Here is a 13,455-nt window from a genome sequence, read left to right on the forward strand (position 1 = left end):
CAGCACCTCCCTGGGAGAAATGATGGAAGAGAATGGGGAATTGTGTTACATTATTTATATGCACGGCTTATTTATTTGATACCCTTTTCCAGGATAACTCACTGTGCATCCAGTCTTACGCATTCTGATTACACAGACAGACTTCTCACAGAGATTTTGAGATGAAATACCTCCCTGTGAGGTGTTTCAGCTAGGATTCAAACCTATAACCTTCTGGGTCCTGGGTAGTACCCCCACTATTTCAAAGTGGTCCCCTTTTTTTCATTGTCCAAGAGAGCAAACCTGATAATCACCTGTTGGTAAGCATCTTTATCGTCCATGCTGGCCTGCTGCAAGGCAGAAAAATGATACTGAATAAAGAAAAGCACCACAAAACTGGCCTACTCAACGTGAATGCTTATTGAGAGTGATGAAAGAATTAACAAAGGGGTGGGGCTGGGGATAAGACATGGAAGCCTAAGCCAAAGGAAACACGTCCAATTTGTGTAACTGCTTTGATGCCATTATGGAAATCAGCGTTCACCTGGGCACCAGGACTCAAGATCAACATTTCCACATACGGAGGTGTTAATAATATTTTACTTAAACACCATCTGTTCCCACCACCGCCAGTACATACCAATCTGCCTTGCTACCAGGGCAATTAATGATTGCAAGGTGTCGGGCAAATCAGGAGAGGAGCTTGCTGAGATGTGTCTCCCGCCCACAGTGAAAAAGTCACAGAAGTGAGGTGAAGGAAAAGGAAAAAATGCGACGTTTTTAGTACTCTCCTGCACGTCCCTTTGATGGTTGAGCCTCGTCTGATTTTACTCTGAAAGATTTGCTTTATATACCCCTGACTGTCTCCTTTTATTTGTGTCTTTCATGCGAAAGAATCCAGCAGCTGTCAGTGTGCAAGGAGATTGCCGCTTTGCTCAAGTGAGATTAAATTGTATTTACACAGCAGACGGTATTTGACACTATACTGTATGTGTGTGCATGGGCACTTGTGTGCACACCTGTGTGTGTGTGTGTGTGTGTGTGTGTGTGTGTGTGTGTGTGTGTGTGTGTGTGTGTGTTTGTGCGCGTGTGTGTGTGTGTCTCTGTGTGTCTGTACACCCCACTGCCAGGGGAAGAGCTAAGCTGACAGAGCACGGCACCCTGAGTGTATTTCCCAGGAGCAGACAGAAGAATTTTCACAAGGTTGAGCCTGTGTGGCATTAACTTTGAAAGAGTAGAGACGGTAACCTTGTGAACTTACCATGACACCATAGGTTAGGAAGAGGTCCTGGAGATAGTGTGAGGTGGAGGAAGCAAGGAGAGCAAAGGCCGTGGAAATATCAGCAGAAGGAAATAAAATAAAGCTCACCAAGGATGAGGCTTTGAAGGATACATTTTCAAAAGCAGAACGCACAATGTCCCAGCAAATTTGCTTTCCTTTCTGATAGGATTAGACTGATTAAAGTTAAAGGCCTTCTTTGTGTGTGATTATCCTTAGTTGATATGCTCTGGTGGAGTGTTCTTTTTTGTTTGGTGGAATGGGCAGAGCCGGTAGAAGCAGCGAATTGTATCTTTTTTGTCAAATTTAGAGTGTTTGAATAAAACAAAAAAAGAGAATAAGCCAGAAACAAACCCCCCACAACAAAAAAACTTTTTTTTAAGCGGTATTGATGTGACCACCGTCACAGTCCAGTGAGGATGTTATCCGCTTCTTTTGTGAAAAAAAAAAAAAAAAACAACAATACCCCTCAAGAAGCAGACCCCTTTCCAAACACAGACTTGGATCAAAGCTCCTTATATTATTCATAGCAATCAATATGTTGTGGCTTTCAGGGGAGAGTTCTACAATTCTGTGCCCATATCGTGTACCCATGAGCACAAGAGGACAGGCTGCCATTTGTCTGTGGCAGTCGCACAGCGGTTATATCAACCGCGTTATGACGATATCAAGTGATCCTCAGGAGATGTGATGGACTTTTCTCCCTGCACTTCATGAGAACTGCTATACTTTGATTCCTGCATGTCTGCCTAACTGTCCAGACCTTTCTGCTCTTATTGGAGAGTGCTTGGAGCTGAGTCACTGATAATGGGGGTTTTTGGAGAGGTGGCACATAGCCATGCCCTCTCCTAAATTAACAGAAGCATTAGTGAGAAGATGCTGTTGCCAATCCCCCAATCTCTTCCCCGTCCTTTTCACTTTAACATCTATGGATGTAGACATAACTGCATAGTATGTAAGGCAGCACACACGCTCCCCTCATGACTGATGATGGCCATTTCGTATACTATTCCTCTGTCCCCTGTAAATATATTAATGTGCTGGGTTTCAGGATGTTGCTCCAAACGACTGGCTTTTATTACTGGATCGGAGATGGTAAAAACACATGTATGAACGCGCACAGACACGCACGCACGCGTAATCAAACATAGTCATGAGCAGAAAGCTTGTTATTTTCTGGTGGAGTAGACAACACTGATCTTGTGGCATAAAGGAGCAACGTACAAAAGCACTATGTGATGTCCTTTGACATTCACTGCTTAATTCTTGGCTCTCACTGAATAACTTTTGTAGTACTGTACCCCTGAGAAAAACCTTGAAACAGATTTTGAGCATCATAACTTTGCTGGTGAATTGGTAGATGCCAAAGTTTCTTCTCGTCTTCTGCCGCAAATGGAAGAGAATATGCTAAGCTATTTTTCTAATATATTCTATTTTAATGATGTCATGACTGCTGCGTTTGTCATGATGAATACCACTGGGAGAGAGGTAGCCTGGCAAATGAGTTTTGAACTTGAGGAGATGTGACTAGATGACTGTGGGCAGGGATAAGGGCTGTTAATACAGGCTATAATAATGGTGTTCTTGTCTTTGTGTGTGTGTGTGTGTGTGTGTGTGTGTATGCATGTGTATGTATCTGCTGTATGTGTGCACTTTTTCAGAGAAATCTGAATCAAATGCAAACAATCTCGTTAGTGACAGGAAAAATAAAAAAAGAACCTTGGAACTGATTCCTGTGCTTGAGCCTGAAACATCTGTGAAATGTCTATGAAACACCTTTCTGAAGTTCCTGGGTGAGTGGGATTGTTGGGGGATGGGGTATGGGGGGGGGTGTATGTGTTCATAATGCTGATGACAAGAAACCACTGCAAACCACAGTGGTTGACCTGAAATCGTCCATTTTTCCGACTGACAACATCCCAGATCACAAAAAATAATTTCCAATAATCATAAGTGTGCTGGTGAGGACAATGATTCAACTGAGCTTGACTCATCAGCTAACCTTTCTGTTCCCTTTCAGCCCTTTTCGCTCTTCTTAAATCCTCAGGAGAAAGAGCAGAGAGAGTGAACAGCACTGACAGGCGCATAACTTGCCTTCCTTGTTTGCCTAGTTTACAGTGCCCCGTCCTCCACCTCCACCCCCTCTCAACGGAGCTATAAAAAACAAATAGGGGCTTTTAGAGAAATTGCCTGCACTCTGAAGATTAATAACAGTAGCTCTGTGTCAGAGAAAGTCCCAGAGGTAAAAGGACATTTGAGATTAAAAGTGCCACATCCCTAAATCGGAATGATTCAATACTGAGGCATTTCAGCCTGCTCTGAGGATTCAGGCCCCCGGTCTGAGACTGGCCATAATTATTGCCTGTATTTTAACATTCATTGCGGGCAACGGAATAGCACAGTCTCTGTGTTGCTTCTGCCTTGTGCAGAATACCATTGAACTGTGGCCCGCTTTAAGAATGTTACTATGCAGAATATAGACGCTAATGAAAACCACCACAGGAAGGAATGTGGAAGCATGAGAGAATGATGCGTGAATACCATTACCTAATTGTGAGGAGGGTGGAAGAGATGATATCGAGGCCCTGGTAATTTGGAATCTCATTTTGGCTAATCGGTTTCGGGTTGCATTCACATTGCATTGCTATTGACATGTTTTTGACAGGGTAGGCACACATCCATAAATCATATGCAACACATTTACAGATGTTGGCCTTTTGAAATAGATAAATTGTGATAACAGCTGCAATGTCAAGCGAATTTGGATTCATCAAATGTAAACATACTGTGATGTTGTCCTTACTATAAGCATGTACGTATTAAGAGTAACACTGCTGTCATGTTCCATTACTTTGCACCATGCCAACACTATGATAGATTGTTAATGTTATTCTTGTGGGTAGGTATTACGCTCTATGCGCATCCTAGTGTGATGCACAGATAGTTATGTTATGTTATGTTATGTTATGTTATGTTATGATTGCATGTATTATGCGTACGATACGATAGTTGTAGATTTATGTTTTAGAACGGTTTGGTTGAGGTTTCTGATCAAGAAATATACCATGACTGTTCTGTGCCAATATATGGTGAAATATAGTAAAAAAGAAAATAAAATGTTAGATTGATCTATAATACTTTAAGACTCTATTTGTTTCAGTACCTTTATAACATAAAAAAACAAGTTTGCAGATGTCACCTACTGGTATTTCTATCTCTTCCTTTAAAGGAACAAAAGATAGGAGTTTGAATGAACAGAAATTGCCCAAAGCAATGTAGCATGGGACTGTTTCCGAGATCGTAAAGCAGCTGAATTCAGTGGACTGTCTATAAATCATGGAAATCATCATCATCATGGAAAATCTCTTTACATGGCAGCAGCTGGTCCCGTTTTAAACACAATGGTTTCTATGGCAACACGTTCGAATACACAATCATTTAAATGCACCGTATGGACAAGTGCATAAAGCTATTAGGTTCCAGCTTCGTTTTTAGAATCCACTTTACATCATTAAATTTCATACTGATAGATCTATTAAATCTCAGAGCACGTAACTATTTAGATATTTGCATGTAACGGCAAGCATTGTTGTTGTTCATAAAAAATGGAGTCAAAGTTAGATTCATAGAATTAGACGCAAAAAATTTAAGCAACTGAGTTAACTAAGCAAGTTAGCCAGATAGCTCTATCACTGAACATAATGCCCTAGCACTCATTTTGCCAGCATAATTTGGAGGGGCTAGGACAGCATACATGTTTAAAAACTAATTTAAATGTCAATATTACTAACTTTTTCATTCTTCTTCACTTCCAACAGGATGTCGATTTCGGCCCAATGCATGTCATCAATGAAGCGCAAATGTGTTGTTTCTATAGCAACGAAACGTCCTCTGCGTTGTCCGCATAGCAACCAGAACGCGTCTTCAAAGTACATCCTTGGTAACCTAACACAGGCACGGTAATGTTGCGGTGCGAATACCCATGATAGCTTGCTACGTAGGATAGCTAAGTGTATATATAACTTTTTGTACTTTGTATTGGTCTTGTCTGTTCCATGAGCGCAAAAATGAGAACTTTACAAACAGCCAGGGACAAGGGTGAACTAAAAACCGAAGGCTTTACAGTTAAGTCGACCATGAAGAACTCTGTGGTAAGTTATTTGCGAAACTGCTTGGAAATCTGACTGAAAGTGACTGTGGCGTTTGAATTGCTTTTGATCAATATTTTTTGTGTTCTGATGTTGCACTGTATTGGTTATGTGGCGGATTCTGATCTTTTTGAATTGCAATGCATGGGGTGACATGAATTGTTTTTGAATTGTTAACATCCATTCTAACTCGCTTCCCCTGGCGGGCGTAATAATGTGAATCCGTCTCATGAAGCTTTCCAAATCGAAGACACAATTGCAGACGGAACCGTTGACTGTTTATAAGATACACTTGCTTGAAACACCTGGCTTGGTAGGTGGCCTTTGCTTCACATGAACCTTGTCTAAACAAAGTAAGTTGCAACACTGTTGGCAGACATTACTGAACAAAATAACTCCGTTCTCTATTTGGAAGACAGAATGTCGTGCGTAGCTAGCTAATCAGGCCAGCTAAATTGTGTAACACGACGTCAGACTCGTCGTACACATATAAATTAAAATTTCAGCCCCCTGTCAATGTAATAATCTTTTGCAGAAGTGCCTGTTTGGGTTGTTTTGACCTGCGAAACACAGCTGCCAGACTGACCTTAAGGTAACAGCTTAGGTTACCATTGGCTATCGTCGTCGTTAACAAGTTTTACCAGGTCGAGTCATAATAATCAAATGCAAGACACTTCATCCGCCAGAGACAGACAGGCGACATTAATAACTCGACATTTAATAAATGAAACTCAGCCTGAAAAAAAAAGAGATAAAGCTATGGCCATACAAAATAGATCTGGATAAAAAATAGTTGTAATGCAAAGTAAAATTCTTTTCATCTTTCCCTTACTGTTTACGTTTTGTTTTCACATTTAAGCTATATCATTTACACGCCATTTTTCGTTTACTTTGCTTTATAATATTGCGTATCTTGTGTATAGCAATGCCATGTCTAATGGCATCATTTTTTAAATCCTCTCACTAAAGCGGGGCCAAAAGGACAGCTGGGTGATTGAGCTGTGTATTGGGCTGCTCTGTAATGCACACTCGTGTACCCCCTGCTCGACTCCATCAGGTAACAGTGGGTAGCATAAATGGGAGAATGGAGGGTGGGGAGGCCTCTTCCCAACAGCCTGAAATCATTCTCTCTCTCGCTCTGCTTGCTCTGACATTATGCGTGTGGTAGAGGCAGGGGCATGTAAAGAAAGGAGATGCAAATGGCAAGAAATGATTATTCAGTAGCCTGGAAAATTGCTCCTTGAAGAAAGAAAGGGAACTAAAGAATGAGAAGAGAAAGAAGGGGAAATGGCAGGCTGTCAGTCAGTCAGCGTGAACCAGATCCCCCTGCCAATAGAAAGGCTTCTTTTGGCTGTCATCAGGCAGTGTGTGTGTGTATGTGTATGTGTGTGTGTGCTTGTGTGTATATGCGTGTGAGTGTGTGTGTGTGAGGGGGGGTGAGTAGAGAAAGAGCATATATATATATATATATATATATATGCGTGTGAGAGAGTGATGTTTGTGTGTGTGTGTGTGTGTGTGAGAGGCATAGGGGGAAAGAGCATACGTGTGTGATTGTGAATGTATGAGAAAGAGAAAGAGTATGTGTGTGTGTGTGTGTCCACCTCCATCAATAGTGAATGTACTGACAGGTAGAACATTGTATGGAGGACAGCTTTCATAGAGGTCACTTCAGATGTGTGGGGGAGCCAAACCTTTCTGACATTCTCTAAACAGCCTTCAAAGACTGTCATTTATTTATTTATCCACCCCCTTAAACTTTTCCACAAATCTAATAGCAGTTATTACAGGCCCTGTCCAGCTCAGACCCACCTTGCACCAGCTATCCTTTCCTTTTCACGCATTTTAGAAACAAGGCCCAGCCAAATGCTGTCTCCACAGAGCTGAAGTGTTTATGCCCTATTAAAGTATGAGTGATTTCACAAGGCAGACAAACTCCCTTACTCCTCATGTAAGAGAAGAGAAAAGTTTCACAGTCCTTATTGGCAGGTGTTATAGATCTGGTCAAACACACCCTGCTCTGATGGGTGGGAAGGTTCACTGAAGTTGCAGTATTATATAAATGACCAAAGACTCCTTGTCCTCATTTTTTCATTTTGTAATGATACATAAGAGAGCTGATCTAGAAATGTGGTTTCCCACCGTTCCAGTCATTATGCTCCTTTATTCTTTAGCTTGCTCCCTTGTCCATGGTGACTAACTGTTCAGTGCTTACAGCTGAACATTTGAAACTGTACTTTCTGCAGCCCAGTTTACAGCTTGGGTTTTAATGGAGCAGGTAAAAGGTAATTACAGTAGATATTTAGGGGTTGCATTAGATCAGAATACTGATGCCCATGTCAATCATAATCACATTCTCAGGCCTGTTTCTGAAATTATTGTGAAGGTGTTTCGCCTTTCAGTTTTCATTGCCCTCAGCCATTTACCATCAAAGCATTATTATGATGACCTAAACATTCTCTGATTCATTTGCATTTGAATGCATGTGAACTACTGATTCTTCTTCTTCTTCTTTTTTATTTTTCTTCTATTTTGTAGGTTTGACAGAGAAAGGCACAGCACTGTTATGCACATCCTCTCCACCACATACTGTACACTATAGATTTCATCCTTGAGGCTCTCCCTCACTCGCCTATGTCTGTGAATCACACATTCAAGCCAAACAGGTGTCAAGAATGTAATGTGTGCTCAATCCCTGGCTGTGCTGGATCTCAGATAACTGTTCAACTATCAAAAATCAATGGTCTTAGCCAGTAAGCTTCAGATGGAAAGCACTAGGGCTAAGTCTTCCTGAATCACACAATGCCAATCACTGTGGCTGCCTGATAAAAGCACACAGCGTCCGACTGTCAAAGAGCTGTGTGACTGTGGGGCTACAGGCCTGTGGGCCACCACTGCTGAACGAAGATGTTCAAGGCTTCTCCTTCAGCTGTGATTGTGTAGTGATAGTGATAATGTTTTTCTTTTTGGAGCCATAGTGAACTGAATATTGAAAAGTCATTGATTTCTGTAGTTTATACTAATGGCCACTGGTGAAATGTTTGTATTCTGTAAACTGCATATGAACAAGAGGCCCCACTGACAAAAAATGCTGCTGTAATTATTGCATGTTATATTGCACTTTAGCAGGCAGGCTAGCTAGGAAATGTCATATGCTTAAGTCATTACAAGCTAAACATCCAAGCTGTTTACAGTGCTTATAAAATACTAGCTATGTTTAGCTGTATTAATAAAAAGCTACCTAGCTTCAAGAAGCACAAAATCCCTTATGAGGTATTACCATACTTTGCCTACCCCATGAGGTACTGGTCTACTATGGTTACCTAATTTACCTATGCCTACCCAGTTGCATTTTTCATGGCCTTCCTATTCTAATTAACACACACTATGAATGCTCATTTTATAAGCCCTTACTGTACATACCTACAAGGTTTACCTGTACTATACAGCAAAAACCCAACCCACCCTTCCATATGATATTTTCCTACATACTGTAGCTTGTATAATTGTTAAGTAGAGATAGTACTGTGTCACTGAGAGGGAGGGTTTGTATGTCTGGTTGTCAGGTTATACTGTGTGGCTCTCTGTGTCTCTGTATACATGGCAGGTAGAACTGTGTATTGGTGCTAGGTAGAGTGTGCCTAGACAGTGGGGTGCCACTGTGTGTCTTTTTGAAAGGTGCTTGGGTAAGACAGGATTCTACTGTCTGTGAGTATATGTGAGCATGTTTACGTGTCTGGGGAGGGGTTGCAGAGGCAGAAAGTCTTTATGACTCAAGGTAGATATCACATACACAGAACCTGCACAATGCTTTGCCGTAACCACTTTGGTCTACTGTATGTCATTACAGAGAATTTTGCAGTCATGTACAACTGATAGTGTTATTTGATTTTCTTTGGAGTGACAAATGGTGTCCAACACCAAAATCCGAAACCAAACTCTGCAAACTACTGTATGTGATATTCAGTGAAACCAAGAAGAGTAAAGCCTTTTGGAGGGGGAAAAAAACAGCATTGCTGTGAATCGCATTCATAGCAAAAAGCAACATGCTGCGTTTCCGCGTTCAGCTTGGTCGGTAAACAGTCAGTGGAGCAGCTGAGGTGAGAAGTGTACACAGCTGATAAAAATGAAGTGTGGCTCCGGAGCCCATCTTTATTCATCTGCGGCAAAGGCTGCATGGATTATAATCACAAATATCCCAGACAAACGCCTGAGAAAAGCTCCCCACAGCATATTCATATCCCTGATTTCAGTCACCTCAGCAATGATAGAGTGCAGCAGAGAAGGGAGGGTTTAATCGTGGTCTTATTATTTCGAAAGAATGACTGTCGTGCATTGAATGGAATGCATTACCCTCACATATCACAGCGGCTCTTCTTTTTGCTCTTTTCCCGATTGAGGAGCAGCATAAATATCTGCCATACTGTATCAAAAAAAAAAAAAAAAAAGTTATTTGAGTGACATCAGATTTAACAGCAGGAAGACACCCATAGCCAGTTATTCAGAGTATTGTTTCTCATTCATTGTTGTGAGAAAGGAGCTCCTCGAGTGAGTGGGAGAGTACAGTAAGGCTACAGGAAGCTGATTCATACATAATAAACAAGCCCGCTTTAGAAGGCACACGTTACTCAGGGCAGATTTATTTTTCACGTTTTTTTTTAATATGTGGAAGGGGGAAGCCGAGCTGGCTAGACTACAAAGCTTGTCATCGTCTCCACAGCATGCATTCTCCTGCACTCTTTGTCTTTTCTGCACTCGTACTGTAATAGACCATGAGCAATATCCTATTTCTTTTGCTTCCTTTGTAGCTTAGCAGGCACTTCCTGAGCAATTATTTTCAATCCCCCCTTTTTAGTGACAGCAGCATGCTTTTCATCTCTGGAATTGCAGCTTTAGGTGTGAAATACCTGTTGAAAATAGCTCTTTTTTAGGAGGAAATGTTATAATTATTTTTTTCAAAATTTTGCAAAGTGCTCTATTTTATTCACTATTGTGCATTTCTGCTGTCTCTGCTTTTCCAACCCTGTTTAAAAAAGGGACACAACCAAAAACTTAAGTTCATGTTGTTTGCCCCTATATAGTAAATCTCCCTTCTCGTATGTCGTATGGTGTGATATGACTGGATGTCAGCCTCTCAACATGCTCATTTCAGCATCACAATCTGAATCTCACTCTGTAGTGCTTCAGTGCACCTTTTGTATTGTATTTGTTTGTTTAATCCAGTTGTTACATCTCTTTGTTGATACCCCATTGGGCACTATGATATACACTGCGTGCAACCTAAATGTGATTTTTTTTGGTTTGTTGTTTTTGTGAATAAATATAAATGATATTAGGATGCCCTTGAGAGTTTGTAAAATATAAACAGCTAATGTTTATCATTGTAGTTGTTCATGAATACTATAATTATAGTTGCAACAAAAACTCGTCCTAACTCCTCCTTAAGATTGTGGACAGTAGTTCCTTACGCCCATGGCAAATAAATTTGATTTAATGAAACTTAACAAGATGGGTACAGCTCACTGGCCCAGTTTTCTTTCAGAACTCCTTCACAATCATCACGTCTGAAAGAATAGCGTTGGTGTGTCTTAGATCTTAGAGCGCTCTTAGCAGCCTTTTAGGAATATTAACTTCCGAAAGCCGAGGGAAAGCAAATGAGCACCGGTGGTGCAGTGCGTATTGGCTGAAGTGCTAAATGGTGAAGGCTGGCTGAAGCCAAAGCCCATACATGGGAAAAGGGACATGTGGCGCACAACAGCAGCATAAATGTTTTTTTTTTTTTTCTCACACCCACGGAACGTTTTCCCATTACCCCCGGTAATCAACCCCCTTCAAAGAGATCCGAGCGCTCGCACATTTCAGCGTGCTTAAAATTCCTCATCTGCGCGTTAGATTGTGACACATACACACCTCCGCCAAAGCCAAAAAAAAAAAAAATCTGGGTGAAATGTGCTGGCGCCACGCTGACATACCAAATGAAAAGCTGAAGTGTGCACAGTAATCATTGTGATAATGTTAGCGGCAGGAAATAGCCCGCTTGCTGCTGCGCCGCTCGGTTTGAGGAGAGACCAGAGTGGTCGTCGGCTTCGCCCTGCTCTGAAGGTCATTAGAAGCTCTCTGGAGGGGCGGGATCAAAAAGGAAATCTACAGCCCTTAAATATTCAGCTTTGGTCACCCCGTCATACTTGCCGTCGATGGCTGGGGTGAATCAGTATCCCTCACACCTTAAATCTTTAATGGAACGACTGCATTTTTTTTGGGGGGGTGATGTTGTTTCTGTTCTGTTCCCTGTGGTTGCCAATGTATTGCCTCACCCAGTGCGGAGTGCTGTGATTTGTAGATAACAGCAAGGCCATTGGAGCCTTAACAGGAACGGGTTTGAAGTGACGGCTTATTATGCTGTAAAGTATTTGTGGCCATAGAAACTGAATCAATACTGGGCCCCACTCTCTCCCTTGCTTTGATTCATCCTGGTGTTCCAAAAAGTGGTTTTATATTCCCGGGTGTAGGTTGTCACCTGACGCTTGAAACGAATGGCTACCTTTCTTTTGAGAGTGGCTTTTTGTAGGCCATCAGGGATATCAAAGGATTGGAGGAATAAAAAGAAAAAACATAAACAAGGTGTTTTCGTTACATTTTTTGTTGGTGGTTTAAGTTTGCTTTGTGAACAAAAAAACTTTGTCAATTTAATCATTATGCCTCCCGACTCCCTAATACAGGGTGCAGAACACACCAAAGAAAAATAATTTACTCAACAAGCAATGTTGCAATGACTGAAGAAAATATTTTATTCTGGCTCTGAATGAAAAAATAAATACTTTTTAGTTGGCAGGCAATATACCTGTCCCTTTCACACAGAATTCAGTATATATTGCTGTTATTATTGTTGAACTTCAGCTGTAAAGCCCCGGTCATTAAATGAGCTTCTCTCCCGGTATCCTAATATAAAAGTGTATTAATTTTGTGGACTGCAGTGTCCACAGGGCTAGCAAATGAGCCTCGGCTGAAATGCCAGTAGACGGATGGCTCATTCTCAGTCGCTGACACCCCCCATTTAATGGAACGGAAATGAAAGTGATTGGCGCTGCGTCACCGTCAGCCCCTGTTAACACGGATGCTGTGGGGCCCTCCATTTCACGCCCTCTGTCATGGAGAGAGTCATCATGCAAGCAGATCTGCCCGGGCTGCGTGTCACGCAGGAGCGTCTGCCAACCGCCGCATTCGAATGAAATTACGAGTCTCGTGTTAAGGGGGTGGGAGGCTGAGAAAACGTTTTCCTCCCTCTCTTTTCTCTGTCTCATCCCCTCACAAGCTCTCACTTGCTCTGAATAATGCGCATCACTGAGTGAATTCCACCTGAAAATCAGTTTATCTAAAAAAAAAAAAAGAGGAAAAAACTGGCTCACTTCTTTCAGTTACATGTGTTCTCTTGACCTTTGGTACAGCATCAGCTTGCAGATTGTAGGGGCGAGTGCCGATACACACTGCACGGCAGACCTCATTTGCCATATCGCCACTGGGATTAGGGCTGAGCCGAGCATGCTGGGAGACTCGCCCGTTACTCCAGGGAAAGAGATGGAAACTTGGCGCCACCGGTGTGACCTCCATCTCTCATCCCTCTTCATATTCCCCCCTATATCATCATTATTCTCTTAAGCAGGTGTCTTTCCCTCTCTCCCGCTCTCTCTCCCCCCCCTCTCTATATGCCGTCGCACCAGACACATTTCCCTGACAGGGAAACTCATAATTTACTCTGCGTGATAAATAAATATCCCAGCATGCAGCGGGAGTGCGGGAGCAGGAAGCGGAGCGTGCCCGGCGGATGTCACGCTCCTCACTCTGGGCCCTATCTGCTGCTCGACCCCATCTATCATCCTGCCGCGCCGCTGACGGCTCCTGAACCGCTCAAGTGACGGCCGCTACCAGGAAATGACATCGTGCAGTTTAATGCTTTTTTTTTTCTTCTTTTTCTTCTACTTCTTCTCCCTCAACCTCTGCTTATTAACACTTGAAACCTGGGGTAATCCATTCTGGTAACTGCCTGTCATG

The 13,455-nt window shown here is 42.1% G+C and overlaps 1 protein-coding gene across 1 annotated transcript in view; it reads left to right on the forward strand.

Annotated features, from left to right (window-relative positions):
* The first annotated feature begins 5,218 nt into the window (after positions 1-5,218).
* Positions 5,219-13,455, forward strand: part of pacrg (PARK2 co-regulated) — a 106,272-nt gene continuing 98,035 nt past the window's right edge. The window contains exon 1 of the mRNA XM_036542981.1: positions 5,219-5,409. Coding sequence (XP_036398874.1) covers positions 5,314-5,409 — 96 coding nt within the window. The 5' untranslated portion in view covers positions 5,219-5,313. The remainder of the gene's footprint in view (positions 5,410-13,455) is intronic.

Source organism: Megalops cyprinoides, chromosome 12 (genome assembly GCF_013368585.1).
Source record: "Megalops cyprinoides isolate fMegCyp1 chromosome 12, fMegCyp1.pri, whole genome shotgun sequence".
Classification (NCBI taxonomy): Eukaryota; Metazoa; Chordata; class Actinopteri; order Elopiformes; family Megalopidae; genus Megalops; species Megalops cyprinoides.